The sequence below is a fragment of the Carettochelys insculpta genome, chromosome 26 (assembly GCF_033958435.1).
Source record: "Carettochelys insculpta isolate YL-2023 chromosome 26, ASM3395843v1, whole genome shotgun sequence".
Lineage (NCBI taxonomy): Eukaryota > Metazoa > Chordata > Testudines > Carettochelyidae > Carettochelys > Carettochelys insculpta.
Genome location: NC_134162.1, coordinates 8,530,758 through 8,556,806, shown reverse-complemented (window position 1 = coordinate 8,556,806; position 26,049 = coordinate 8,530,758). Strand labels below are relative to the sequence as shown.

The 26,049-nt window shown below is 39.6% G+C and overlaps 2 protein-coding genes and 1 long non-coding RNA gene across 4 annotated transcripts in view; 2 read left to right on the top strand and 1 right to left on the bottom strand.

The window, feature by feature from the left end:
- Positions 1 to 10,955, top strand: part of MED20 (mediator complex subunit 20) — a 57,446-nt gene extending 46,491 nt beyond the window's left edge. The window contains exons 4-5 of the transcript XR_012642594.1: positions 9,403 to 9,550; positions 10,822 to 10,955. The gene's annotated coding sequence lies outside the window, so the exon portion shown is untranslated. The remainder of the gene's footprint in view (positions 1 to 9,402; positions 9,551 to 10,821) is intronic.
- Positions 1 to 26,049, bottom strand: part of LOC142001960 (uncharacterized) — a 78,003-nt gene that overhangs the window by 33,145 nt on the left and 18,809 nt on the right. The window lies entirely within an intron of this gene.
- On the top strand, positions 10,850 to 24,424 carry USP49 (ubiquitin specific peptidase 49). 2 transcript variants are annotated; one of them, XM_074977646.1, is made up of 5 exons: positions 10,850 to 12,232; positions 15,254 to 15,458; positions 19,782 to 19,890; positions 21,269 to 21,474; positions 22,199 to 24,424. In XM_074977646.1, the coding sequence occupies exons 1-5, from the start codon at positions 10,850 to 10,852 to the stop codon at positions 22,387 to 22,389; spliced, it is 2,094 nt and encodes a 697-aa protein (XP_074833747.1). In that variant the 3' UTR covers positions 22,390 to 24,424. The 2 variants fall into 2 exon arrangements, with proteins under 2 accessions (XP_074833747.1, XP_074833748.1); XM_074977647.1 differs by having other exon boundaries at positions 21,269 to 21,323; positions 22,199 to 22,366.

Genomic DNA, 26,049 nt, shown 5'->3' with positions numbered 1-26,049 from the left:
AAACAAAAAACCCAAAATATTTGTTTTAAGCATTCATCTGCTCCTGCTGCGGTTTGCCCGCATAAAATAAGAATCCTTTGTTTGTGATGACATAATTACTTACACCAAAGTCAACTGATTGCACTGAGGTTTATGACTTCATGTGTGTTTTACATAGTTGGAAAAAAAAATTAAATATCCTGTTTGAATGCAAATATTCTTTTCCATAAAGGAAATAAGAGAAATACATAATTTTTTGTTGAGACCATTCTTATGCATCATAAGATGTCAGAGTCTTAATTTGAAAAACCAACGTAGCTCTAAAAGGGCGTTTGGAAAAATGGAGGTTGGTTAGCAGAGGGACAGCAATGCAGAAGGTGGTGTGTGAAGTCTTTAAAATGGCTATATTGAAACTGGGATTTGAAATTGATTTGAGAGTTAAAGGAATCCCTCTTTTCTGTTGCCTTCTGTGCAATTATTTTCAACCCACAAACTGCCAGCTGAGTTTCTGGTGGATATCAACTTTGGCCTATAACATAGCAGCTGTTGCAGAAAGAAAAGATGGGTTATGGTATTATGCTGCAGACGTGGTTTCAACCATAAGCATTGATGAGCTTGTGTTTTAGAGGTGTGACCTCTTGTTCCATAAAGACACTGGATTTTTTTAAAGGTCCAAATTTATTCTAGCATAACAAATAAAGTTAGAATTATTTAGTAATATCATCTTCACATATAAAATAATGTCAGAGACAGCAATCCTTTTGTTAAAGTATTCTCAGCTTCCAGAATCTAAGGAAAAAAGAGATGTTTTTCTTTTTTGTCCCTCATTTGATGCGGTCTGCTAAAAGCTTTCTGTGGCTCACTACCCTGTCATTTGCCTGAAGGGGCAAGCAGGTCATATTTTTACTAAACTGGAAATTTTCAGATGGTTGGGGGGAGGTATTTTAACTGATTTCAGCCCTTCTTTGACTTTATATAATTTCCCAGAATCTTATGACTTACCATTTGTCTGATAGGTGGACACTATAATATATCTATATTACTTGCATGAAATTCAGTTTATAGTCAAAACAAAACCAAACAAAGTAGCACTTTAAAGACTAACAAAATAATTTATTAGGTGAGCTTTTGTGGGATAGACCCACTTCTTCAGACCACAGCCATACCAGAACAGACTCAATATTTAAGGCATAGAGAGCCAAAAATAGTAATCAAGGTTGACAAGTCAGAAAAAAATTGTCAAGGTGAGCAAATCAGAAAGCAGAGGGGTGGGGGTGGGGATTAAAAAAATTAGATGAAGTCAAGTATGCAAAAGAGCCCCTATAGTGTCCCAGAAAATTCGCATCCCGCTTCAAATCACGTGTCAATGCATCGAACTTGAATATGAAAGAGAGTTCAGCAGTCTCTCACTCCAAAGCAGAGTGAAAATTCCTCCTCAATAAGACACACACTCCCAAGTCATCAACAGGATGGCCTGTCTTTCATATTCAAGTTCGACGCATGGATACGTGGTTTGGACCGGAATGCAAATTTTCTGGGACACTATAACATCAGTGAAGGGTCATGTGGCACCTTATAGACTAACAGAAAAGTTTTGCGCATGAGCGAAAGCGAAAGCTCACGCTCAGAACTTTTCTGTTAGTCTATAAGGTGCCACAGGACCCTTTGTTGCTGTTACAGATCCAGACTAACACGGCTACCCCTCTGATACTGCGACACTATAGGGGCTCTTTTGCATACTTGGCTTCATCTAATTCTTGACTTGCCCCCGATCCTGCTCTTGGATTTGCTCACCTTGATAATTTTTTTCTGATTTGTCAACCTTGATTGCTATTTTTGGTTCTCTGCACCTTCAGTATTAAGTCTGTTCTGGTCTGGCTATGGTCTGAAGAAGTGGGTCTGTCCCACGAAAGCTCATCACCTAATAAATTATTTTGTTAGTTTTTAAAGTGCTACTTTAATGCTTTTTTTGTTTTAATAGTATATAGACTAGCACGGCTCCCTCTCTGTTACTAGTTTATAGTCAGTTAGCTTCAACCTGAGGAATGGAAATTGGGAGTAAGGAAGGTGGGTAAATGTGGTCTGTCACTTAACTTTTAGTTCCCCAAATCTGGTATACTCTTCCCCCACTTGTTTATACATTCACAGGGTCTCCGTGTCTCTGCTCATATTTCAGAACTGAGTCAGAATGATTATTCAGGAGACTCAGAGGTGGAAGTTATTTATGTGTGTCTCTGTGAGGCAGGTTTCCTCTCTTTTGACTGCTGTGAACTACTACATGCATCTGATAAAGTGGGTCTTTGCCCATGAAAGCTTATGCTCCAATACATCTGTTAGTCTATAAGGTGCCACAGGACTTCTTGTTTTTGAGGTATGTGTGAATGTGCACCATCACCAGAAACAAAAAACCCACTGTATACACTCTGCTAACCAGCTGGGTGGTGTTTCAATCTCCTGAGCGACTGCACAAGCGCACACTTTAAGGAACACTCTGCTACTCCCTTTTACATTTCCTGGGGGCAACAGGCCTTGGCCTCAGACTTTGGTGGAACCAGGTCTCTGGGCCTAGAATATTCCTGGTGGCTAGGTACCACAGCCCCATATAGCTCACCTCCCCTGAGTTTGCCCGGTACCAGAATTAGACTTTCTGACCTGTAATTGCCAAGATCACCCAGAGTTCTTTTTTTAAAAAAAATCTACAAGCTTGGCAGTTACTTGGGCGTTGAGTTTTATTTACCAGACTCTTTTGGTATTTTCCTACTCTGAGTCACAGCAGCCACTTAATTCCCTGGACTGATTGCCCTTCCCCTTTCAAAGATGCTCTGTGTTCATAATCTTTTGACACTCTTGCTAATGTTTTTTTTTTTTTAATGTTTCTTTCTTTTTTATTTCTTTGACAGTTGTATTAATTTGCCTCCAGGCCATTTACTTGATAACTTGTCATCTTGAATGGAGATTGGAATCCAGCAATCCTTGAACACAGAGCAGACAGCTCTTGAGAAAATATGCTTTAGGTACAGACTAAAAAAATTGCTACAACTATTACTACTTGCTAGAGATAGGATTTAAAAGCTTAAGAATAGGAAGTCTAACTGAGAGAATGGATTTGTGTGCCAAGTGACAACTCCGTATGAAAAAGAAGCTGAAAAAGTGTTTGTTTTTAACTGAACACCATGTTCTGTGAGCAGCAGGTCAGCAGATGAATCTGGAGTAGCATACACCAGTAATTTTCAGAAAGATGGATCACAGTGTCTGAACAGGCAGAAGTAAGATGCCACTAGCATTAGTGTGTCTGTCTGTATGTATGCTGTTTCCTTCTCCTGAATGGAATGTCAGATTTACTCAACTGTTTATTAGTTTGTAATAGACTTGCTCTCTCGTGGCTTGAGAACAAAATAGAGGCCATAAATTCTACTATGGTTGACTGCTGTGAGAGACTTTCCTTTAGAGGTTTGTGACTTTGTGGAGCAGAAGGTTATGAATTCTTTTCCCCATCCTCCATTTATGCAGCTAGCAGATGACCTCGTCTTTAGCCATATGGCCACAGATTGTTAAAGAGAAAGGGAGTGTGTTGCTCATGACTTTATCTAAATCAACCAATCATCCATTTCATTTCTGTCCTCAATCCGCTATACCTGACTGACCTATGAAGCAGGTTGATGGCGTGAGGCAGGGGTGTGATGCTCATGTCCATCCCTAATTGTCCAGAAGAAAGGGTCAGACCAATATAAGGGATTTGAGGATTTCAAACTAGAATAAATATGTAATCAATAGAAAAGACTAATTTGCTATAAATCCAAACAAGTGAAATGCATGTACACACGCAAATGCTTAAAGCAAAATAATTCACTAAAGAAAATGCTCTAGATCAATTTCACTTGGAAAGTGATTAAAAGAAGCACCACCTGAAAGAGCCTAGAGTTTTCAGATAACATACTCCTGCATTATTTTCCTGTGAATGATGGAATAAAACCAAGTAGTCCAGTTAGCAGTGTTAAAACAGCAAGAATATATTGGATCACTTTTTGTCAAAAAGGAACATATTACTCTATTGCATTTTAGAGGAGGCAATCACAAAACTCATGCTTTATTTCATTTCCTTTGCAGCAGTGAACAAGCAGCATGGATATGCTTCTTGGTCTGCCAATTTTAATTATGAGATGCTTGAGAATGAGAAGCTCAGTTTTGACTGAATGATAGATTCAGAAGTTCAGTATCCATGTACAGTCACAGGAGCTTGACCATAGTATGTGTGATCTTTGCAAAAGGAGTGATTAAACAATCAACAGTTGAATGACGTTTGTGAGCCACGACACACAATTTCTCTTTTTTCCCCGTGGTTTCCTCCAGTTTGAGAACTTCTGAATATACATAGCAGAGAGAAAATTATGCCATAAGACTACAGCTGCATGTTTGAAAAATAGTTCATGAATCCAAGCAAAGGGACAAATTTAAAAAATGTCCACAAAAAATTAAAATTAGCTGTCTTAATTGGAGTCAAATTGAGCCTTGCTTTTCCGTTGGTAGGATTCAAGGGTGTTTCCTGCTTCCCCCATTACTTAAAAAACACAGCAACTTAAGTTTAGTAATTGTGTGATTCCAGTTTACAGTAGACAGATATTTGCAACAGCAAAACTGCCCCTGCTGGTTTTCCTCTTGCCCATTCCAGTAAGTGGACTAAGTCAACAAAAAGGCTACTGAGGCTGAAATTCCCTCCCACCATTAAAGATGGCCTCGAGATTGTGGATGAGGGACCTTGATAGTTTGGTGTGGAGGAACCTTGCTGCTCCCTCCACTGTATGTTTCCCATCAATAAATGAAGAACTTTCAGTTTCCAGGCCTATCAGTCCAACACTCATCATAATCGCTGACTGTTTCTCTCACACACACGATTTAAAAACAAAACTGTGACCATTGCCAAATCACTTTCGATTTCTTCAGTCTGCTTTCAAAGATGTGACACAAACAGGAAAGGTACAGTACAAAGGATGATATATGCACATACTCATTTGTAAATATCCCTTGCATCTAGTCGCTGAAAAATACTTCTCAGATAGTAAATCCTGTTGCAGCAAAACATAGCTAAATGGCTTTGTTTTTGTATGCTTTACTATTAAGAGCTAAAGAGCTTTGTTCATTTATTGCTGTAAAAAAATTATCACAGAATGTTGCTGTCATATTTTACACCAGAGATGGGTGTATTTCAATGGCAGGTGAAGTTTGTTTTCTGCTTTTAAAAAGGATGAGCAATATTTTGCTCACTTTATATGTATTGTCCACAGTAACAAGCGCTATGGACTCAACAGTAAAGGGGAAATCTTCCTCCCCCCTCACACCAGCTGCTATAGCCCTTTATGTTGGAATAATGTGTTAGGAGTCCCTCAACGCAGTTTTTTCCCACAGTGCCTGCTGTAAGGTAGCCTTACACAAAACCCCTCGTAAGCCCCAGTGTGAAGAGTTTGAGGCTGTGGGGCACATTGGGAGTGAGACACAATACTCAGCGCTGCAGCACTGGGGTGGGAGGACATCCCAGAAAGGCCTCTGTAGCTTAAACTGGGCTAAATTACAAGTTCAGGGTGTATGCCCTCTCACCCTTGGAACAGCTCAGAATTAGTGTAGCATGACTGCAAAAGTGGCTTAAAGTCACCTGAGCCTCTGTGTGTCTTGGGGTGTGGGCTTTGTGCAGAGGCACAATACAGAATCATGCCCCAATTAAAACAGAGGGTTAGGAGGTCCCATGTAAGTAAGGAAAGAGGGATTTGGAACCATGTTCGTGATTCATGCACTATGGGATCATGGTACACTTGCTGGCAGTTCATGAGAGAGCTGGCTGGTCACGTTGTTTGTTTCCATTTAATGCAGCTGACACCTCCCCTAGTATCGTATCTCCATCCAGAGCAATCGCTGTTTTTCAGCTACTCATGGGAAGGAAAAATTACCCCCCAAACAGTCAGGAATTGGAAAAGGAGATGTTTAAGGAATAATCTTTGTTAAGATGAGATCTACATCATGAAAAAGTTTGAGAAGTCCTGTGCTAGATAAAAGGTGCCCATAAAACTAAGTTACTGTAATTTCAACAAAAAAAGACCTAACAAGCTTTTTGTTCAAAGGGATTCAGAAAACATGTTGGATATTTACACTGCCATTACTCATGGCTTGTCTATACTAAATGGTTAATCTGGAGTTTGATTTTGCGGGCCTAGTAGGAATGTGCTAAATTGAACCCTGAGAGTACCCCAGTCAATTGCAGTACTGTTGACTGGAGAGTTTTTCCAGTCCTCCTCCCACAGTGGGGCCATGCTGGAAATTTGAGCGAAGGTACATCGACTCCAGCTATGCAATTCTTGTACCTGGGGTTACATATCTTAGGTCTAATTTCTTTTCGAGTGTGAACGTGCCCTCAGTTTATACTAGGCCTGCTTCATCACTATATGAACTGTTTGATAGTTGTGACATTTTAAATCTCTTCAGCTCTCAGCTTTGTACTAAGATACCCAGTAATCCCACAGGAGCCGGGAGGGGAGACAATCGCAGTGGCGCGGCTTCTCCTCACTTTTCACCAGCTGGGGAAGCCTGGGAGAAGCCACAGCTCTCTCCCACTAACCCAGGGGAGTCGGGGTCCAGGCTGCCATCTGGTTCCCGACTCCCCCCACCGACTTGCATGAAATTCAACTTATGGGAGGCTGTGCAGGAACGCAACCTTCTCATAACTCAGGGGACTACTGTATTATGTTTCCCTTGAACTACTTGCAGTTTCCAGTTTTCTTCCTGTCTTTGTGTGTTCCTTAATACTTGCTCTTTATTTTTCCTTGTTACCTTGGTCCACGTTCACTTCATCATCTCCTCTGATCTAGGAAGTAACTGGCAGTTGTTTGTGTAGTTGCGTAAAAGCAGGGATGGGGCCGATGACCTCTGTCTTCAGTTGTATGCATAGAGGTCTTTCTAACTTAATTAATGAGCGTTACCTGCATGTGTCTGCAGGCAGAATGGGAGCCACAGACTTTGGTGGGTCCCTTCATTATACCCATTGCTGAAAAACTCCTAAGTTAAGAACTCAGACCTCAGGAGCAGCATGGCAAACGTGAGTCAAGAAGTCATACCTTACTCTGAATAAGAGATTCTTAAGTTTCTAAGAAGCAGTGGAAGCCCAGCTTGTAGTATTTGGCAAGTCTAAGTTTCTTCTGGAGATGGGGAGGGCATGTTTAGTGAGCAATGCAGACTATTCAGACACCCCAGCTGGATAGGCAGTCTGCTTTTTCTGCTTTTCAGTTTTGACATGGAAAAACCAACGTGGTGGAAGAGGGAAAGATTTAATTTTGTGACAGATGCCAAAGGAGGAGTAAAGCGGAAAGATGATGTATGTTTAAGTAGTTTTGAGTAAATAAAAACTGTTCCTTTGTTGTCACTTCACGAACAGTTATATGTAAATGGTTTATCCTCCAAGGCCTGCACTTGCAAGAAAGAGAAGTGGGAATATTACATGCAAAATCGAGGTTGTGTGCTGTGAATAACTGAATCTTGCTCTCCAAATAACTGTTTTGCTAAGTGACCAAGATTTTAAAAGAATGTTCTTTTAATTGCAGGAAATCTTAGTAATACACACAGGAAAAATAAAAGGAACTAACAAATGCCATGTAATTTGAACATTGACAGCATATTTTTATTATTAAACACTGCAGCATGATGCTGTATCTTATTTTTACTGTGATTTTTTTTTTAAATGAACAACCTGCTGGGATTTCTTGCTTTCTTGGAAAATTAGGATAATTTTTTAAGCCTTTTAAGAATACTGTCTTTCTGAAGCTGGTGAAACACTTCACTGGTGTTAATAAAAATTTCTAGACTGTATTTGAAACCAATTTATTTCTATTGTAGGGACAATTCTGGATACATGCGTGAGCCTGAAGGGTTAAATTCCCAATGCTGTCGCATATGGTAGTGAGCAGAATTGCAGATGTTGATGATGCAACATAATTAGTATTCTTTTATGTAAATGAAGGTTGTCAATGTTACCATAGTATCTACTTTTTTTCAGGCTGGAATCAATGCCACTTAGCCTCCCCAAGGCTAGACAGGATTATTCCACAATTTTCAGATAAGATTTGGGAGGGCACAGAAGGAAGGAAAGACAGAGGAATAAATGGTGTTGGTGGGGAACAGTTTGAACTTGCTACAATACAAATAGACCATATCCAGTCTTTGTTTTTCACTATATTACTAAAAGTGCCTTATCTGTTATTTGGCATGGGTGAATGAACTATAGCATAGCCTGAGGCACACTGAAATCAGAACTCTCTTTTAAACAGACAGGAAAAAAAATGCTTTAAGTATTGCCATTGCAGATACATAAAAATTCTAAAGATGCCGCTTCTGTTACTATTTTCAAATAGAGGAGAACAAAAGATGGAGTAGAAAAGGCTTAACTTCTACTAAAATATTCTATATTTAATATGGTTGTAATAAGAAGAAGCTGGTAGTAAAGTTTAAATTAAACTTGCATAATAAATTTAAGAGAACCTAAGGTGTATTTTCATACACTTTTCAAATGTGCCATCTGCATACTATTTGTAGTTGGCTATTCTAGTGCTCACTGTAGAACTCCTGGAAAGTATGCTATTTGCTTCATTGCATTTCAGCTGTATTCCCCATAAAATGGAATTCTGATTATTGAAATAAGGCTTTCTGCATCCTAGTTCTGTAACTGTGTTTTGAATGGTATGATGGCAGTTTGTGACCATGTTGCTAGTCTGGCTGGGTATTACTACTTTGTGTTGTATTGAGGTATGGTCAGACAATATGTGTATGAGGTGACTTAGTCTTTTCTTAATTATTATAATAAATGACAACACTCTCTTTCTATCTTTACCTTTATTTCTCCTTCATGGACAGAATGCAATTCACTGTCTTCCCCCTCTCCCCAGTCTTTTTTCCATAGTGCTTGGGGGGTTTTTTTGTTTGTTTTATCACCTACATTTGATAGCATTCCATTTATACATGTTTATAATGAAAAAATTGAGGGCTCCCTCTTCCAGGAAAAAAAAACAGATAACTGCTGCATAGACAAAATTAAAATGGCCACAAGAGGTGTGTAATTTTGCTTATTTTTCCTGTTGAGATTTTATTATGTCACAAGTTAGGTCATCCTCTATGAAAAAGTTTTGAAGAGGCAGCTATGTGTGATCACTAGATTTATTGGTAATCTGAAAAATAAAATTCTGAAGTACTTTCTTCCAATTGACATTTCTTCACAGCCAAGAATTTGGATGGTTAGATGCATTAATGTTGTGGCTTCCAGATCATTCTGTTCCTTATGAAGGCTTTCTCTGCAGTAGCTCTTACATTGAGGGGATTAATCATGTTCTAAAGCAGCCCCACTATGTTTTTTAGTTTGTTTACATGTATCACAGAATATTCTCTTTCTAGGGCTTTGAAGCTGTGCTGCTTTATGTGATGAAGACTTAAGTAGTAATTAAATTCCTGAAGAACTGCCAAGTTTCCTGTTGGCTGAAATGGGGGTGTTTCAGGCTCTGGTCATTGAGTTGCGAAAAAAAGAATGTTTAAACATGACACAGTGAGTAGTGAATTATATGTGTATGCATATATGTATGTATCTGACTAATGCATCTCCATTCCATTTTTTTTCCATTTGTGTCAGATCACGGACTAGATTATACAGAAGAAACCATTTTACTAACGTGAAGAACTCTCTGTAATTGTATTCTTGTAGGACATAACTGAATCATTTATAAAACACGCGGATGTAGAAGACACAGGTGGAAGCATGTGGTTCTTTAGAATTCCAACATCCTTGCTTTGGACTGTCTTCAGTCAGGATTTAAAAATAGAGTAAATTGGTTGTCTTTTCTTTTGTGTGCAGACACGCTCAATTCTGCATTGTGTCAGAATGCACAAATGAAAATTCTTGGAATTTATTTTCTACCTGCAATTTCTATGCAAGAATATAATATGCAAACAATTTTTAAAAAAATTATTGGCCTTAGTTCAGAAATACCATGGCACATCTTTAGCTGATGTAAATCGATGTACCCTGTTGAAGTCAATACTGCTATGACAGTTTAAACCAGGTGAAGACTTATCCCATTTTTGGTAGGGTGAGTTTGTGACCTATAATGCTTTCAAATCTTCATTTTGAAAGCCATAAAGCAAACACTAGCTGGCTGAGATACAATTATATAATATGCCTGCATAACTTACATGAGTCCTATAAATGTGACGATTGCATTCCATTTTTTGACAATGCTGAATTTTTATATTCAACTTCAGTGAAATATTAGAAACTTTTGCTCCTGCCCTCTGCCCAGCTCAGATAAAAATTAGTACATGGTAAGAAGTGGAAGACTTCAACACGCCAGTAGGGTTACTGGTGCTACTTCTCGATTTTCATTTCAGATATAGCCCAGTTTAGTCAAGACAGTGATCTGTCATGTGTGTGGCTTTTATGAATAAAGTTGGTACTCTCAGCCCAGTTTCTAGTGGACAGATATGTCTGTTATTAAAACCTTTTCGAATTAGACCTTTAAATGTCTCCATTTTAGAGTGCAAGCATGTGTTCAAGTTTGCACCACCACTATCTGTTCTGTGGGCAATATGCGATAAAACTGTTTCACTCCTTTGTAATTTGTCAACCTAATATCTTTCAGTGGTGCCAAACATAGTTTTTAAAAATTGCTACCAGAGGTATTTGTGAAAGGAAATACTGTCATTGAAGTTTACAAGATGTCACATGTCTATACTTTTTTAGGTCTTCTTTATTTCTTTACTAAAGACAAATGACTAAATTGTGCTGTGACTCTAAAGTCCTTTTTTGTTTTGTGTTGCAAGGCTAATGCAGTGGAGACTTCTGTAAGACATGGATAGATGCAAACATGTTGGGCGGCTACGACTCGCCCAGGACCATTCTATCCTGAATCCTCAGAAGTGGCACTGCAAGGACTGCAACACCACGGAGTCTATATGGGCTTGTCTGAAATGCTCCCATGTGGCCTGTGGAAGGTACATTGAGGAACATGCACTTAAACACTTTGAAGAGACCAAGCATCCGTTGGCTATGGAAGTTAATGATCTCTATGTGTTTTGTTACCTTTGTGAAGATTATGTCTTGAATGATAATCCTGAGGGTGATTTAAAAGTGCTAAGAAGCTCTCTGTCTGCTATTAAAAGTCAGAAGCATGATCCATCAGCAAGAAGTGGTAGGACATTACGATCAATGGCTTTGGGGGAGGATATGTATAGCCATCAAAGGACCCCTCCGGGACAGCCTCAGATGCTCACTGCTCTCTGGCACAGGCGCCAATCTTTGCTAGCAAAAGCACTGCGGACCTGGTTTGATAAGAGTTCTAGAGGCCGGCTAAAACTAGAACAAAAGAAACAAATGGAGGAACTGGAGAGAAAGAAGGAAGCAGCCAGGCAGAGGCGGCAAGAGATGAAACGGCGACTTTTGGAGGAACTGGCAAACACTCCTCCTAGAAAGAGTGCAAGACTTCTGTCTCACGTTCACAGAGAGAACTTGATTCCAAGGAAGTTTAGAGAGATGGCAGCAAGTTCCCCTACCTCAAGGCGAGTGCAAAGCAGCAAATTCAAACAGTTTTATTCCATCCGGCGTAAGCCCTTAATGACTCCTGGTGTGACTGGCTTAAGGAATCTGGGAAACACATGCTACATGAACTCAATCCTTCAAGTGCTAAGTCACCTCCAGAAGTTCAGAGAATGTTTTTTGACACTTGACCTCTGTGAAACTGAAGAACTCTTAGCCAAAACCGTGAATGGAAAGTCAAGGATGTCTGGCAAGTTGGCAAATGGATCTGCTGCTAATGAGTCAGGGAGGAATGATAAAATGGGGTCATATGGCAGGCAAAGTTTGCCAGCTGGCTTAAATGGTGGATCCTCAATAAGCAGGAGTTTAGAACTAATACAGCCCAAGGAACCGAGTTCAAAGCACATTTCTCTCTGTCATGAACTGCACACCCTCTTCAGAGTCATGTGGTCTGGGAAGTGGGCATTAGTATCTCCATTTGCCATGCTGCACTCTGTGTGGAGTTTGATTCCAGCCTTTCGAGGTTACGATCAGCAGGACGCTCAGGAATTTCTCTGTGAGCTGTTGGACAAAGTGCAGCAGGAGCTGGAGTCAGAAGGAACAAAGCGCAGGATCCTCATCCCTTTCTCACAGAGGAAGCTCACCAAGCAGGTCTTGAAGGTGGTGAACACCATTTTTCATGGGCAGCTGCTCAGTCAGGTATGAACATAGCTTGTTACTGAGAGAGCTGCTGCTTTCAGTGCCAGGGAGCAGAGATTCTGTTCTGTGTGGAAGCCCTGGATCTTCAACAGGACTTAGGTGACCCTAGTGAAGATGGAGTTTATTACAGCGCTGTAGTAGAGCTGATAGGGGTCAGTTGGTCTTTTCAACATATATCCGATATCTAAAGTTATCAAAACTTAGTTGTATTTTATAACTTTCAGATGACAATTGCATACGGGATAGACAGGTCCTGAGCCCTAATGCAAGTTGTTTTGTTGTTTTACAAAATGCCTGTAGTTAACTTTGGGGTGGGGGTGGGATTTGCCTTGTTTCTGTGCTAAAAAGGAAGGGGGGAGAGTTAGGGGGGAGAGAGAATCCGCTCTCAGCATGTCATTTGGAAAAAGAGGGTGTTTTAAAATGAATATTTGCAGGCATTTTGTGACAGATCCTGAAAGGGGCTGAGCGCCTGTACTACTTTGTTGGTTTCTTTTGAGAATTGCATGGCTCGATATCTGTTCCTTTTGGGGGGGTGTTTTGCCCTTGAGTCTTTCACACTACTCCCCAAGGATCTGATAATAAGAGTTGTTGAGTGTCTGTGCAAGCCCTCAGCTATCATTGGCCTCAGGGCCCTGAAGGTATTCAGAACCTTGCAAAGGATACTTTGCAGGATTGGGCCGTAAAAATGAATTTGTGATACTATTATTATTACTGCCATTTTTTCCAGTGCTGGTTATAATCAGTTAGCATTAATAGAAAACTATGTGTATATTAAAGAAAAGTATAACTATTAGTCGTTATTTACATAAGGTCTTTTGTTAATTTAAAATTATTCATTTTAAAATGTGCCTAATGTGTGCATAGGCTTCATACACTTTTAGTGCTGATGGGGGAAAATAGTCCCACGTTCAGAAATGTCATCCTACAGGTTGAACATTTCTAATCCAGCACCATCTGGACCTGACCAGTTCCAGACAAGAGAATTTGCCAGACCATAGGAGGACAATATTGCCTAGCATGTTACCCCCACTTCCACTGCTTACTGGGCTCTTAGAAGACATATAGGGGTATATTACAGCTAAATAATAGCACAGAACCTGAAAGCCAGGACTGGGGGCTGGAAACAAACTATGGGACTATGGGAAACTTGGGCACACGCATAATAAGTGGTCATCTGGCTAATTAAAATCACGCTGGATTACGGATATTGCCAGATGAGAGAGTTCGGGATTACAGAGGTTCAACCTGTAGTTGTTTAATACTGTTCAATGCAGGTGTAGAGTCTTGGATGTAGCCACAGTTAAATATTACCACTTCTGTATTAACAGCTCTTTATGAAGTTTTCTGCAATATATGTGAGAAAGTATAGTTTGAGCTATTATAGTGGTTGTTTATACTATGTATGTGTCAATGCAACTCCCACGTCTTTCACACATTTTGTTTTTCATCCAAGGTTCACCCAGAGTGCTTTACAAATATTCTTTCATTAAGCCTCATCTGAAACTTTAAGCTTTGTGCATGGGTAAACTGAGGTACACAGCCACACAGTGTCTTACGTAAAGTCTCTGTCAGCAAGTGATGGAGCTGAAAATAAAATCCAGAAGTCTTCCCTCTCAGTCCCTTGCTTTAACTCATCACTCCAGTTACATTTGCCTTTCAGTAAGTGAACATACCTCAAGATCAAGAAACCCACTTATTTTTTCATAAGGGTCATTTTCTGGCTTGATAGACTGATTGGTACCCAGAGTAACACCATACCAGCTGGAATATATTCTCCTTACCTTCTCTCTATCTGCATGTTCCTGCCTGCTGCTGACTTAATTTTAGTTTTTAACTATTGGTTAGAACCATCTTGCAGGATATAAAGGACAGTGTGCATTTGTGCTCGCTCTCTCCTCTACCCACACTCTCAGGAGCATGAGTGATTTCCTAGGGTTAGGGCGTGAAATAGGACTGCAATTGACCATAACAGCGAAAGTGAGTATAGATGGTATTCTCAAATATACGAGCCAACAAACTAAAGAAATGGTGAGAATAGGTCTGGGCCCTAAACATGAATTCTCTATATTGTTATGGGCTGCATGAATTCTCTATATTGTTATGGGCTGGATGAAACCTTGTTATCGGTTGAGTTAAAACTTAATTGAAACTGATGTGAGAACCTGTCCATCCCATAAGACAGTTGTGGGAAACACTTGAGGGGCCACACCTAAAACAAGAGCTAATAGAATCTGCTTGGAAACTGTCACCATGTGGGTGGGAAGATGTGGAGATTTCCCACTGAGTAATGCATGTTGTGACCAGGGGAAGTGTGTGTATGTGTGTGAATGAGTGTGAGGGAAGGCAGAATAGACAGAGACGCAGAAGAAGAAAACAAAGAGAAATGGTAGCTCGTCAGCCCACTGTGTGTGACCCTGGAGAAGCTAGGGAGAGTGATTTTTTTTTTTTTTCCCCCTGATCTGTTAGCTAAAGAGGTTTGAGGGTGTAAGCTAGGAAATTTTTCTTTGTTCTTCATGCATTCAGAGAAGCATAACTTTTATACATTCCTTGTAAATAAACTAGATTGCATCAAAGAAATACCTGACTACCCTTGACTTTTTTTCTCCCCTACCGGGAATATCTCCTGGACCTGAATTTTGGCTAGCCACTTGGGTCAAAAGGGGCAACAGTATTAAGAAAGCAGTTCAGAAGTATTTGAGACATGCATAATAATACTTAACAGTTACATAGCAGTTTTCATCTGAATCTCAAAATGCACGCCAAAGCTAGATGTCATTTCCATATATACCATGAAACCACCACAGAGAGGTTTAATGACTTGACCAAAATCACCTCATGAGTCACAGTCAGGAAAATGGGTTCTATTCCCAGTACTGGACTGCCAGCCCAATTCCCTGTCCACTGGACTGGTTTGTCACGCTGACATAACCAAATTATCCTTTGGCCCGCTTGAATATAAATGCCTATACTGGAGGTATCTGTACACATAACATCATTTGTCTATAAACGTTTCCTTTCCAGGTCACCTGCATAACATGCAACTACAAATCCAACACCATTGAGCCCTTCTGGGATCTTTCCCTGGAATTCCCTGAACGCTATCACTCTATTGAGAAAGGGATTGTCCCTGTTAACCAGACAGAGTGCATGCTTACAGAAATGTTGGCCAAGTTCACAGAAACAGAAGCTCTGGAAGGGAGGATATATGCGTGTGACCAGTGCAACAGTAAGTGAAATGTTGATGCTTTATCCTGCAGCTTAGATATGCTGTCCATTGTTCCTTGTAAGAGATGTTCATAGTGCACTTTTGTGTGTGGAAAATCTGTGTATTGGTACCTGGATGTCTCTGTGAGTGAGAGGTGTGTTGGCTATAGTTAAAAATAAATAAATATTTTAAAAAATGTGCACCCTTCATCAGTCCTTTGTTCTGGTGCAGGTTCTTCCACTCGATAGCTTCTGCACCTTCTTTGTACCAGTTCAGAAATTAGCAGGTGCTCCTTCCATCCTTTCCTTGCATTCAGCAGCACAAAAGTGCTAAGAATATATTTTGATGTCCTCTAGTACTGCTTCCTCCTGTTGTGACTTCCTTTACTTGGTTACTTCCTCTGCCCCACTTTTAAAACTGTCACAGTAATTTAGTGGTTGGGGAGGGATATTGTGGAGGAAGACACAAAAGGAAGATTGTTCATCGCTGCCAGGCCGGGGGTTAAAAAGAAGATAAACTATCCTGGCCAGGTGTGCTCTCATTTGTGTACTGTGCTATGCGAGTTTTAGAGTTGGTCTTGCTGTAGCAAGTGCAAATGTAAATGCTGCTTTGTCAACAAGAGGCTCTCCTAGAGCTTAAAGGATTTTGTCTGCAAAAGTGCCAACAAACAGCATTTACACACGCCAACTTTTAGCGATAGGGCGTTGTTGGCACAGCCTTGTCCTACAAAACTGCGTAGCGTAGACATAGGCTTACAGTGTAGTCTTAGGGTATGTCTACACAACAACCTTATTTCAAAATAAGCTATTCTAGAAGAGCTTATTTTGAAATAATACGGGTGTGCACAAAACGCATTTTGAAATAGCACTTAACTATTTTGAAATACAACATCTGTGCACACAGAGCCTATTTTGAAACAGAGCCATTGGACGTACTGTGGCGTATTTTGAAATAGGTTCTATTCCATGTCTTAACAGCCCCTATTTCGAAATAGTGTAGACCAGGCCTTTAGCGTTTTTGTCTCTGCAGCAGTAGCTGTCAGGCAAAGAATCGCTTTTTATAACTGTGTTAGAGAAGAGGTGCTCACATTTTTTGAGATTAGTAGGTGTCTTTAGCAATGAGCTGAAGTTGCTCTTTGAGCCTCAGATTAGTGTATTACCTGTTCAGTGAGCATTTGCCTCTCACTACTCTCATTCAGAATATATCTCTTACCAGCTTTCCTGCTGGTCTGAGCATTAATATTAGGGCTGGATGACTATTACAGAAATCTTTCCATGAGCATTTGATTACATTTCTGAATGAAATCATTTTGAGCTTGTAAATAATCATGCAATTTAGCTGTACCAGCACCAACGGTCACCAAAACTGGATTTCAGATTCTCACACATGGCTATTTATGGTGGTCTAATTGTATGTTCATCCAATTGGGAGGAAACAGTGACTTACTTGACATGACACAAATAATCAGTGCAGCAGAAATAACAGATATTTGTGTGAAATGATTTTCAATCAGTATTTTATCACATTTATCAAATACTTTCATATAATCTGAGGAGATAGTCACCTGCATGTGGATAGTCTATAAGCAAAAGAGGGAGCTAATTACATCGGATAAATAATTCACTGTAAATCAGTCACATAATTTGTTTCTTTTGGCTTGCATCTTAGCCTTGCAATCTGCAGTTGTTGTTTGTGCAGACGTAAAGTTTGTTGATGTAGGTGCTTTATAGTTAAGTCGGATAAGAAAGATAACTGAAAAAAAAGGAAATCAGAGCAGTAGGCAACAGTCCTACCAATAGATGCCAAAAATCATTGGTGGTACTGCCTGTCAGAAGTGATAAAGAGAAGGAGCAACCCCATCTGTTCTGAATTGGTGCAGTGAGATGCAGAAATCCAGTTAGCTGGTACATTTCTTATTGGAAGCTGTGGCTGTCACCTGTCCATTATTTTTTTTTCCAGTAGCTGCGTACTCCGTGCCCTAAAGCAATTGATAGGTTCCAATTAGGGGGAAAAAAAGATTTTCCCCCTTATATCCTATTTTCTGTTAATTTTATCTTTACCACGGAGTAAACTTGCTTCGTTATTCAATCATGCTTCCTTTCTGCCCTACCACATCTTGGTATCTTGTGGAAAGCTCTCATTTCTAACTTGAATTAATATGGATCTCATCCTTCTCCTCCCATTCCTCTCCTCCTCCCAAGATAGACCATGTAATCCTGCACTTCACTATGTGTGCAGTGTGATTAGTGGGTCAATTCAATGTGCCAGATTTTGTAAACTGTTATCCAGTTAACCAACCTGCCCTGCCCCCTTTGGTAATGCCTTCAAGTTGAAAAGATTGTTTTACTATTTGCTGTTTTTACACTTTTTTGAAAAGCAAATTATCTCACCTCAGTCTCATGAGAAACCACATACGCCACAAATATATAACATAGACCATGTTGTAGTTAGCCAACCAGCCAAAATGATTGTATACTTTGAAGGCTGAGTTTCAGAAGAGGCTGAGTTAGCAAAGGTTTGTTATGAAGCAGTTATCTCTATATTCTCTTTGTGGGAAACAAACGTTGTATTTCAAGACCTTTGCTCTTTTGTGGGTAAGGATGGGGTGTTTGCTAGATACATAATAACTGTTTTATTTTATTTTTGCTTTGCAGTGAAACTACTTTCCCTCCACCTCAGTTTGTTAGCAGTTTGCTTAAACATAAAAATTATACCCCATTGGGGAAGATATGAATTTTGTTCTTTGTTTATGGTTAAACATGGGATACAGAGCTTTTTTGTATATGTAATGATTAATAAGTAGAATACTGGCAGAGTTGTTAAAAATTGCTTAGTATTTAGATACAAATTCTGACATCCTTGCTTTTTACAAATCCCTGATGCAATAATGGCAACTGTTTTGCCTGAGCAAATATGTGAGGAAAAATGGAGAGGCAGTCATCGGGATTTGCCCTTGTTCTGTAGTTTAATTCAGACCTGTTTAAGGTGAAATATAAGGAACCCGTGTAGGCTGTAGCTGTTTATAATTTTGTTCTGTCCCCTCAAAGATAGCTACTTCCACTGGGTTTATGGAGACTGTTATGTTTTTAATTTAAAAACAGATCCTCTAGTTGATGTAGTGTTTAATAGTAGTTAAGAATTCTTTTGATTCTTTCATTGTTAATTCTCAAATTGCTTTTGATGGTGGCAAAGTGTTGATTGTAGCATCTTCATTGTACTGTAATCTGTACTCTGCAGTGATAGCTCCATGCAGTACTGTAGCGAATCACTCCAATTAGAATAAATTATTCTATTCTTGTTGATTGTAGTTTTATGGCATGGATTACAACACTCCAAAGTGAGAATTCGTGCTCTGCAAACCCTGGGTTCAAGGCACTGCAGGGAGCCACCTTTTTAATTTTGCATTTCTGTTAGTAAGAATAATGTTACTTAAAAAATTGTGAATTAAAGTTGTCAAAGCATGGTTGTAGTGATGAGAACTGAAGGACCTCTGCTTTCTATTTGCTGCTTCTAAACTCCTTTGCTTTTATTCTCCCACGCATCGCCATTCTTTCCCCTAATAAACCCCTACACTTCAAACTGTCTCTTCGGTACTGTCACCAGGCCTTTACCCTCTTCTCCTTCAAGAGGCTTCTGAAAACACCTTTTCCATGTAGCCCTATCCCACGTTACTTTCCTCTCTCACAGTCACAAGTGATAAAGCTTCCACATGCATGCATTGCTAACCCCCACTGACCACATGATTTTTACCCTTGTCATCATGATATTTGTTACAATTTCTTGTCACGACTATCATAACTGTCAGCTCTTCAGCCCTGGAACACTGTCTTCTAGCTGCCTGTAAATCTCTGTACACAAGTATGATGCCATATTTTCTTTTAAAAGTCTGCAATGTTTTTTTCAATAACTTGAGAACAACCTAGCATTATTCAATATTGAAACTAGAAGTAATGCTCTATGGCCCCAGCCATCTCTCTTATCAACCCTCTTGTACGTCGCAGTGTGAAATCTTAACAGAAGCAGCTTGAAACTGATAACTGAAAGCAAGAAGATTATAAGCAGAACAAAAATGTGAAGTTGCATCTATTTTAAATAATGTGGTTTCCATTCCAACAAATCCATGGAGTTGGAATCCTCCAGCTTAAAAGCGGCAGATGCAGGTGTTTGTAAGCAAAACTTCCTCTGCTGTACCTCTGTCCCTTCACTTTTGTATTTCACTGGGAAGTCTTTCCTGTGAGCTGACCTGACTAAAAAGGAAGGAGGAAGGTTGGCGATGTGGCTTTTCCTCTTTTGAAGACCGTTTACAATCCAGCCTGTTTTATGCCTTTCTTCAAATTTTTGTAGGCAAACGGCGGAAGTCTTCTCCTAAACCTCTTGTTCTGAGTGAAGCTAAAAAGCAGTTAATGATCTACAGACTACCTCAGGTCCTCCGGCTGCACCTTAAACGATTCAGGTGAGTTTTGTGGGCCAGAGATAGTGTTTAGCAAGTAAAGTAACTGTATGGAAAATATTTGCTACCTTCTCTTTGGAAAGGAGCATTTAATACGCACTGTGGATTTCTCGCCATTTCCTGCATCACTCAAGCAAATAAAACATCTTATGTGCAGCAAATATTTAATTCACAGCAAAGGAGGCTTGTATACTCGGTGCAATGTCCTTATTTAAGATGGGTAGCTTGCTCTTAGTCTACATCTCCACTACAAGTAAGAGATGTGATTCCCCTGCTCATGAACCCAAGATTTGGGTAGCTCTCATTGAGCTAGCACAAGTTTATAGCACAAGTAATGGTACAACTGAGCCATACCATGTACAAACTCATCTGACCGTGGAGAGTTTCTACTGTGTACAGCTTAGCTATCCTACTGTGGCTGAACTGTTCTTTGTACTTGGACTGTCTTGAGTGCTGGTGTGCAGTTGCAGCAATGAAGGGTCCTGTGGCAGCTTATAGACTAACAGAAAAGTTTTGAGCATGAGCTTTCGTGAGCACAGACTCACTTCATGTATATGAACCAGAGACACTCACCCTTACCTTTGTAATGTAGATGTAGCCTGGGTATTTTTGCAAATGCTGGTAAACTTACACAAGTATTAATATAGTACAACTGCATATTCTTTGTGCAGTACATTCAGTGTCTGCCTGAAACAGCTTCAGAAGGTGCAAATTAACAATTCATTCAATGGAGTTTCTGACAATCACCATTTAGATGTCAAAATTAATACCTATTAAGCACTAATCAAAGCATGAAAGAATAGTTGGGGCTAATCATGAAAAGTTACAGTCAGGTGTGAGTAACGTCTCATTTTGGAAACACTGTGATTGATCTTCATTTATGATTCTCCCCAGGTTTTTCATCTGACCCTTGTTTTTGCCACTTGTAAGTTATATTGTAGGAAATGTCCCCCCCCCACTTTTTTTTTGTTCTTTTCCCCCCTTATTACAGCAGATGCTTGGATTACTGTTGGAAGGTATCTTTTTGACTAATAAACGCTACCCTAATTAATTGCTATAGGGGTATTCTTCATATTGGTGAAGTTTCTATCTGTAACTGAGTCTTTTAAGTGGTGCTCAATACCACTTATATGTGGCTTTATTGCAGTTACAGCATTTCCTGGGATTATTTTATACTATAATATAGCAATAGAAGCAAGGGGAAGAAAAACATATTCACCATCTACTTCTACCCAGCAGTGAAAATTCTTCAAAAATCTTGTAGTAGCAGCAGATAACAGGTGTCCTCTCTACTCTCCCTCATCCTCCTACCACTTTAGTTCTTCGTAAAGTTCTTAAGTGTCTGAGGGGTTCATTTTGATTGTGTGCTTTTGTGTTGCAGGTGGTCTGGACGTAATCACCGTGAGAAGATTGGGGTTCATGTCCTCTTTGACCAGGTATTAAACATGGAACCTTACTGCTGCAGGGACTCTCTCTCCTCTCTTGACAAAGAGACCTTTGTCTATGACCTCTCCGCTGTGGTGATGCATCATGGTAAAGGGTTTGGCTCAGGACACTACACAGCATATTGCTACAACACAGAGGGAGGTGCGTGTGCCTTATTACTGGGGAAGCAGATTTTAAAAGTCTGTTTAATGTTGTGTTCCGTAGATGTAGTGTATTTTAAAGGTTTATAGTGAGAGTTGTTTTAAATAAAATTTCTTGCTGTTCTTATTTCCACAGTATATTGCTATTAGCATATATTTGCACAAGGGCGAAAAACTACTTTTCCTTTCCCTTCCTTGTAGTCCATTGGGATGGCTTTACTTCTTGTTTTATAATATCAGTGTTTATTTTCTTATGCTACATAACTTGATTGTGCTGCTTGACTGGCATCTTTCTGCTGATAAGAATAAGAGGATTTTGATGTTTGGAGGGTCCTTTCGAAAAGGACCACCATGTAGACGAGCCGTGCGTGAGCCAAACGCAGCACTTTTGAAGTGCCATGGCTGGCAGCATGCTAATGAGGCACTGAATGTTTATTTCAGTGCCTCATTAGTATTCTCCGATTTGGCCATTAGCATGGCCATTTTGAAGTTTTTCCCAAGTGTAGACGTAACCATAATGGTAAACCAGGTTAATAGCATAGAAATGCTATAAAGGCCTGCTGACCTGGAGTCTCTTCCCAAAGTGTCAGCACATGAAAACACTCTTCTCCCGTGTCCCTTCAAATTGCCATTTCTTGAGATTGTTATTAGAGAGTTGATTGTCTCTTGTAAAGAAGCTATTGAAATCCAGTTACTAATGTCCTCTTTCTTCCTTTGGTTCCTAGGTTTTTGGGTCCACTGCAATGATTCCAAACTGAATGTATGTAGTGTGGAGGAGGTGTGCAAAACCCAGGCCTACATTCTTTTTTATACACAAAGAACAGTGCAGGGCAAAGCAGGAATCTCAGAAACACAACTCCAAGCTCAGGTGCCGTCCCAAAACAGCGATAAGGACAGAAGACTGACATTCCCATGATGGGAAGCATTAATAACTTAACTGACTCTCTCAGTTTTTTAAACCATTGGTGTTCACACATCTTTCCTCTTTGTAGGAATAAAGGCTTACTGCAGGAACAGATCAAATCACCACGTTTGCGACTGCAGGTCAGGAAAAATATGCATCAGTCTGTGCAATTCCATTACATAAAATTGGAGTTAGGATCTTTTTGTTAAATCTCACTTTCCTCAAAAAAAAAAAAAAAAGTCACAGATGCCTGGTATTATTCATCTTATTTCAAACAGAAATCAAATAAGGAATGTAAAAGTAAGTACAACTCATTTGTTCACCCAGAATGCAAGCCTATCAAACTGACTGCCTAATTTGGTAGTAATTAATGCTGGATTATGAAAAAAAATCTTGTGGGGGCGGGGGAGAAGAAGAAGTCATAAAGTAGAGTTTCATTGAACCTTTATTCCCTTGTTTGCAGTTATATTCTCTGGTGTGAATCACTTTAAACACAGGTGGGAAGGGATAGCGTTATCTGAATGGCTTCAGTTTCCCAAAATATCTTAAATAGATGGAGTTGTACTTTTCCATAAGGTATTCTTCCTGGAGAGTCTTCTCAGGTCCTTTGCCCTAGGAAGACGTTCTACCAGGCCTTAATCACATTGTCTGTAACAGTGCTGAAAATAGACTAGTGCAGATAGGACAACACCTATTGGTGTTGGAGGAAGGGACTAGAGCATGCCCATTACTGACTTCCATTGTCAGCAGTGGATCATTTTGTTAGTATTGACAGAACCTAAATATAGCATTTGTACACATGTGGCAGTGTTTTTCTTTAACTGGACTGAATTGACTTTGGAAATCTGGTGTTCATTTCTGAGATGGAAGTGGGTTCTGCTCTGGAAAGAGATCATGTAAAAGTAGAACTGTCTGATGGATCAAGCCTGCCCCCTGTGCATATTCAGAATTCTATGCTTCGACAGTATTATCAGCAAAAATAAGTGCAGATTTTTTTTTAATCCTGTTAGCCAACACAACTGTAGGAGAGTGGGCTGGATTTTGCTTCTTTTTCACGCATAAATAGAATTGCTTACTACACTCCAATCAGTGATGCTTACACAAGTTTGTTGAAAACCCCATGAGATTGCACATATGTTACAGAGGGTAGAATTTGACCTACCACATCTTTTATTTCAAGTGATCGCTTGGCTTTCAAATCCCACTTTGAGTTTGCAGAGCTGCAGACTTGTAAAAAAACATTTACAATTGCAACCCGAGCTTGATACAGAAATCACTGAAATGCAGCAACCACAGGGCCTTGCAGTGCCATTCTGAGTCCCTTTTCTGAGTAGAACCACACTTGAAACAGTAGATTTTGAGGATTGTGCTGTTCATTTTTAATTTTAGAAGAGATCAGATCTGAGTTTCAAAAAGGTTCTCTTTTTCCCAATGCACTCAATCTTGTTTGGAGATGGCTAAGATGGAAACATTTTAAAAATCCACAAAACAAAAAAGCAGTCCTGTAGCACCTTAAAGACTAATAATATGATTTATTAGATGATGTTCTAGGGAATATTCTCCAGATCTCAAGAGTGAATTTGTCCCACAAAAGCTCATCACCTAATAAATCATAATGTTAGTCTTTAAGTTGCTACAGGACTGCTTTTTTTCTTTTGTGAGGATTCAGACTAACATGGGTATCTCTCTGAGACTATTTTACAAATCTGCTGTGCCCATGGGACATTTTGAACCTCAAAATTTTATACCTGGAATCCAGATTTTAAAAAAAACCTTGAAATCACTGATTTTCTGTTTTTTCCCTACTTCCTTTTACTCTTGTCACCATTTGCCCATCAGGCATAAACTGAAGTGGCAGATGCAACCTATCCTATTCTTTTAGCACGGCTCCCTCTCTGTTACTATTGTTCTAGAGAGTGGTTAAGTTTTTTTTTAGGTAATACCCTCACCTCAATTGTCATTGTCAGACGATTAACCTCCTGTCTTAAGGGCAAAGCAGACTCTCTTCTCTGGTAAAACAAAAAAAAGCAGTCCAGTAGCACTTTAAAGACTAACAAAATAATTTATTAGGTGATGAGCTTTTGTGGGACAGACCCACCTGATCTGAAGAAGTGGGTCTGTCCCACGAAAGCTCATCACCTAATAAATTATTTTGTTAGTCTTTAAAGTGCTAGTGGACTGCTTTTTTGTTTTGATAGTACATAGACTAGCATGTCTATCTCTCTGTTTCTCTTCTCTGGTGGGTGGTTAATTACTCAAGCTATCCAGAAGGGAAGGAGCAATAGGCAGGGCATGGCAACCAACTCTTTTCTTGTTGCCACTGCAAAGATGGAGCACCTCAGCTCAAGGACATACTAGTCTTTCTTCACAGTCATGGGGGGTGGGAGTTGCTCAGGAATCAATGTTTCCTGCATGTCTGAGCAACATGTTGCTTTGGAGTTGCCTGGTTTTGTTTTGCTAATAACTAATTAAGAATTCTACTCTTTCTCTCACTAAAGGCAAAGCAATTTGAAGCAGTCCTGTCGCTGCTAATGAAATTGGTTCCAAAAAAAAAGGAAGCCTGATCTTTAACTAGGGTTGGAAGGATTTTTTTTTTTTTATTTCTTATTAATTCTTACAAGAATATATTTCTGAAGTATAGACTTTGGGTGCGGGGGCATGGGATTGGGGAGCTCAATTCAGGGAGATAAAAACAAGCCACATGCACAATAATTAAAAATGTAATGGGACAAATTAAGACAGAATGTATGCAGATTCAACTCAACTAAATTCTCTCCAGTCTGAGTTTGGCCCAGGGAATGTAAACACTGAGCTCTGTAAGATTTAGAAACAAAATCCTACAGTTGTGATTACCAAATCTTTAGAGGCATAATTAGTTCTTTGCTAATGCAAAAAGTGCAAACTACTTTGGGTATATCTTTACTGCAGGAAAGATTGACCCTGCTGCAGTCAATCTTTTGGAGTTCAATTTAGTGCACGTGGTAGGGACATGCTAAATCAATCTTACAGGCCATCTGCACTGGTTATCCTGCCCCTCATTAGGAGTAGAAGAAGTCAGTGGGAGTGAACACATCCATTGACTTCCCTTAGTGGAGATGGAGCAAAAGCCAGAATTAAGGTACATCGATTTCAGCTATGTAATTAACTTAGCTGGAATTGTGAATCTTAATTGGATCTTCCACTGCAGTGTAAACCTGCCTCCAGTCCAAACATTATGTGAAAGGAAAAAGTAGAGAAGAGAGAGCTGAAGAAATAGTTACCCTTTTTTAATTTTTTTTTTTCGGGGGGAGAGGGGGAGGGAGGGAGAAAGTGATATTTTTCAAAGCACAGATTATCCTTCCAAATCCATCAATACTTTTAAGATGAAAGTGGATCATTTATTAATGGAAAGTAGTTTATTTGCTTTTAAATAGCAGATTGACAATTTACCCTGACTGATGACCATAATGGCAAATTTACCTTCTGAAAACTCCTGCTGTGGTTCCCTGTTATAGAAAAGCCTATGATAAATGGTAATCCACAGTGCAGCATTACAATTGTTACTGCAGTGAGCCTCGACTTATCACTATAAATACTCATCTTTTGACTGAGTGTGTTGCATTAATATTTGAATTCAGGTACTAATACAGTTGTCACTTGAATTGAGTAGATTGCAGAGAGGGAAGGGAGGCT

Coding starts and splice junctions, on each gene's coding strand:
- USP49 (XM_074977646.1), top strand. CDS start 10,850: ATGGATAGATGCAAACATGTTGGGCGGCTACGACTCGCCCAGGACCAT. Junction 12,233..15,253: donor ATGGGCAGCTGCTCAGTCAG/GTATGAACATAG, acceptor TTTCCTTTCCAG/GTCACCTGCATAACATGCAA. Junction 19,891..21,268: donor CTGCACCTTAAACGATTCAG/GTGAGTTTTGTG, acceptor TTTGTGTTGCAG/GTGGTCTGGACGTAATCACC.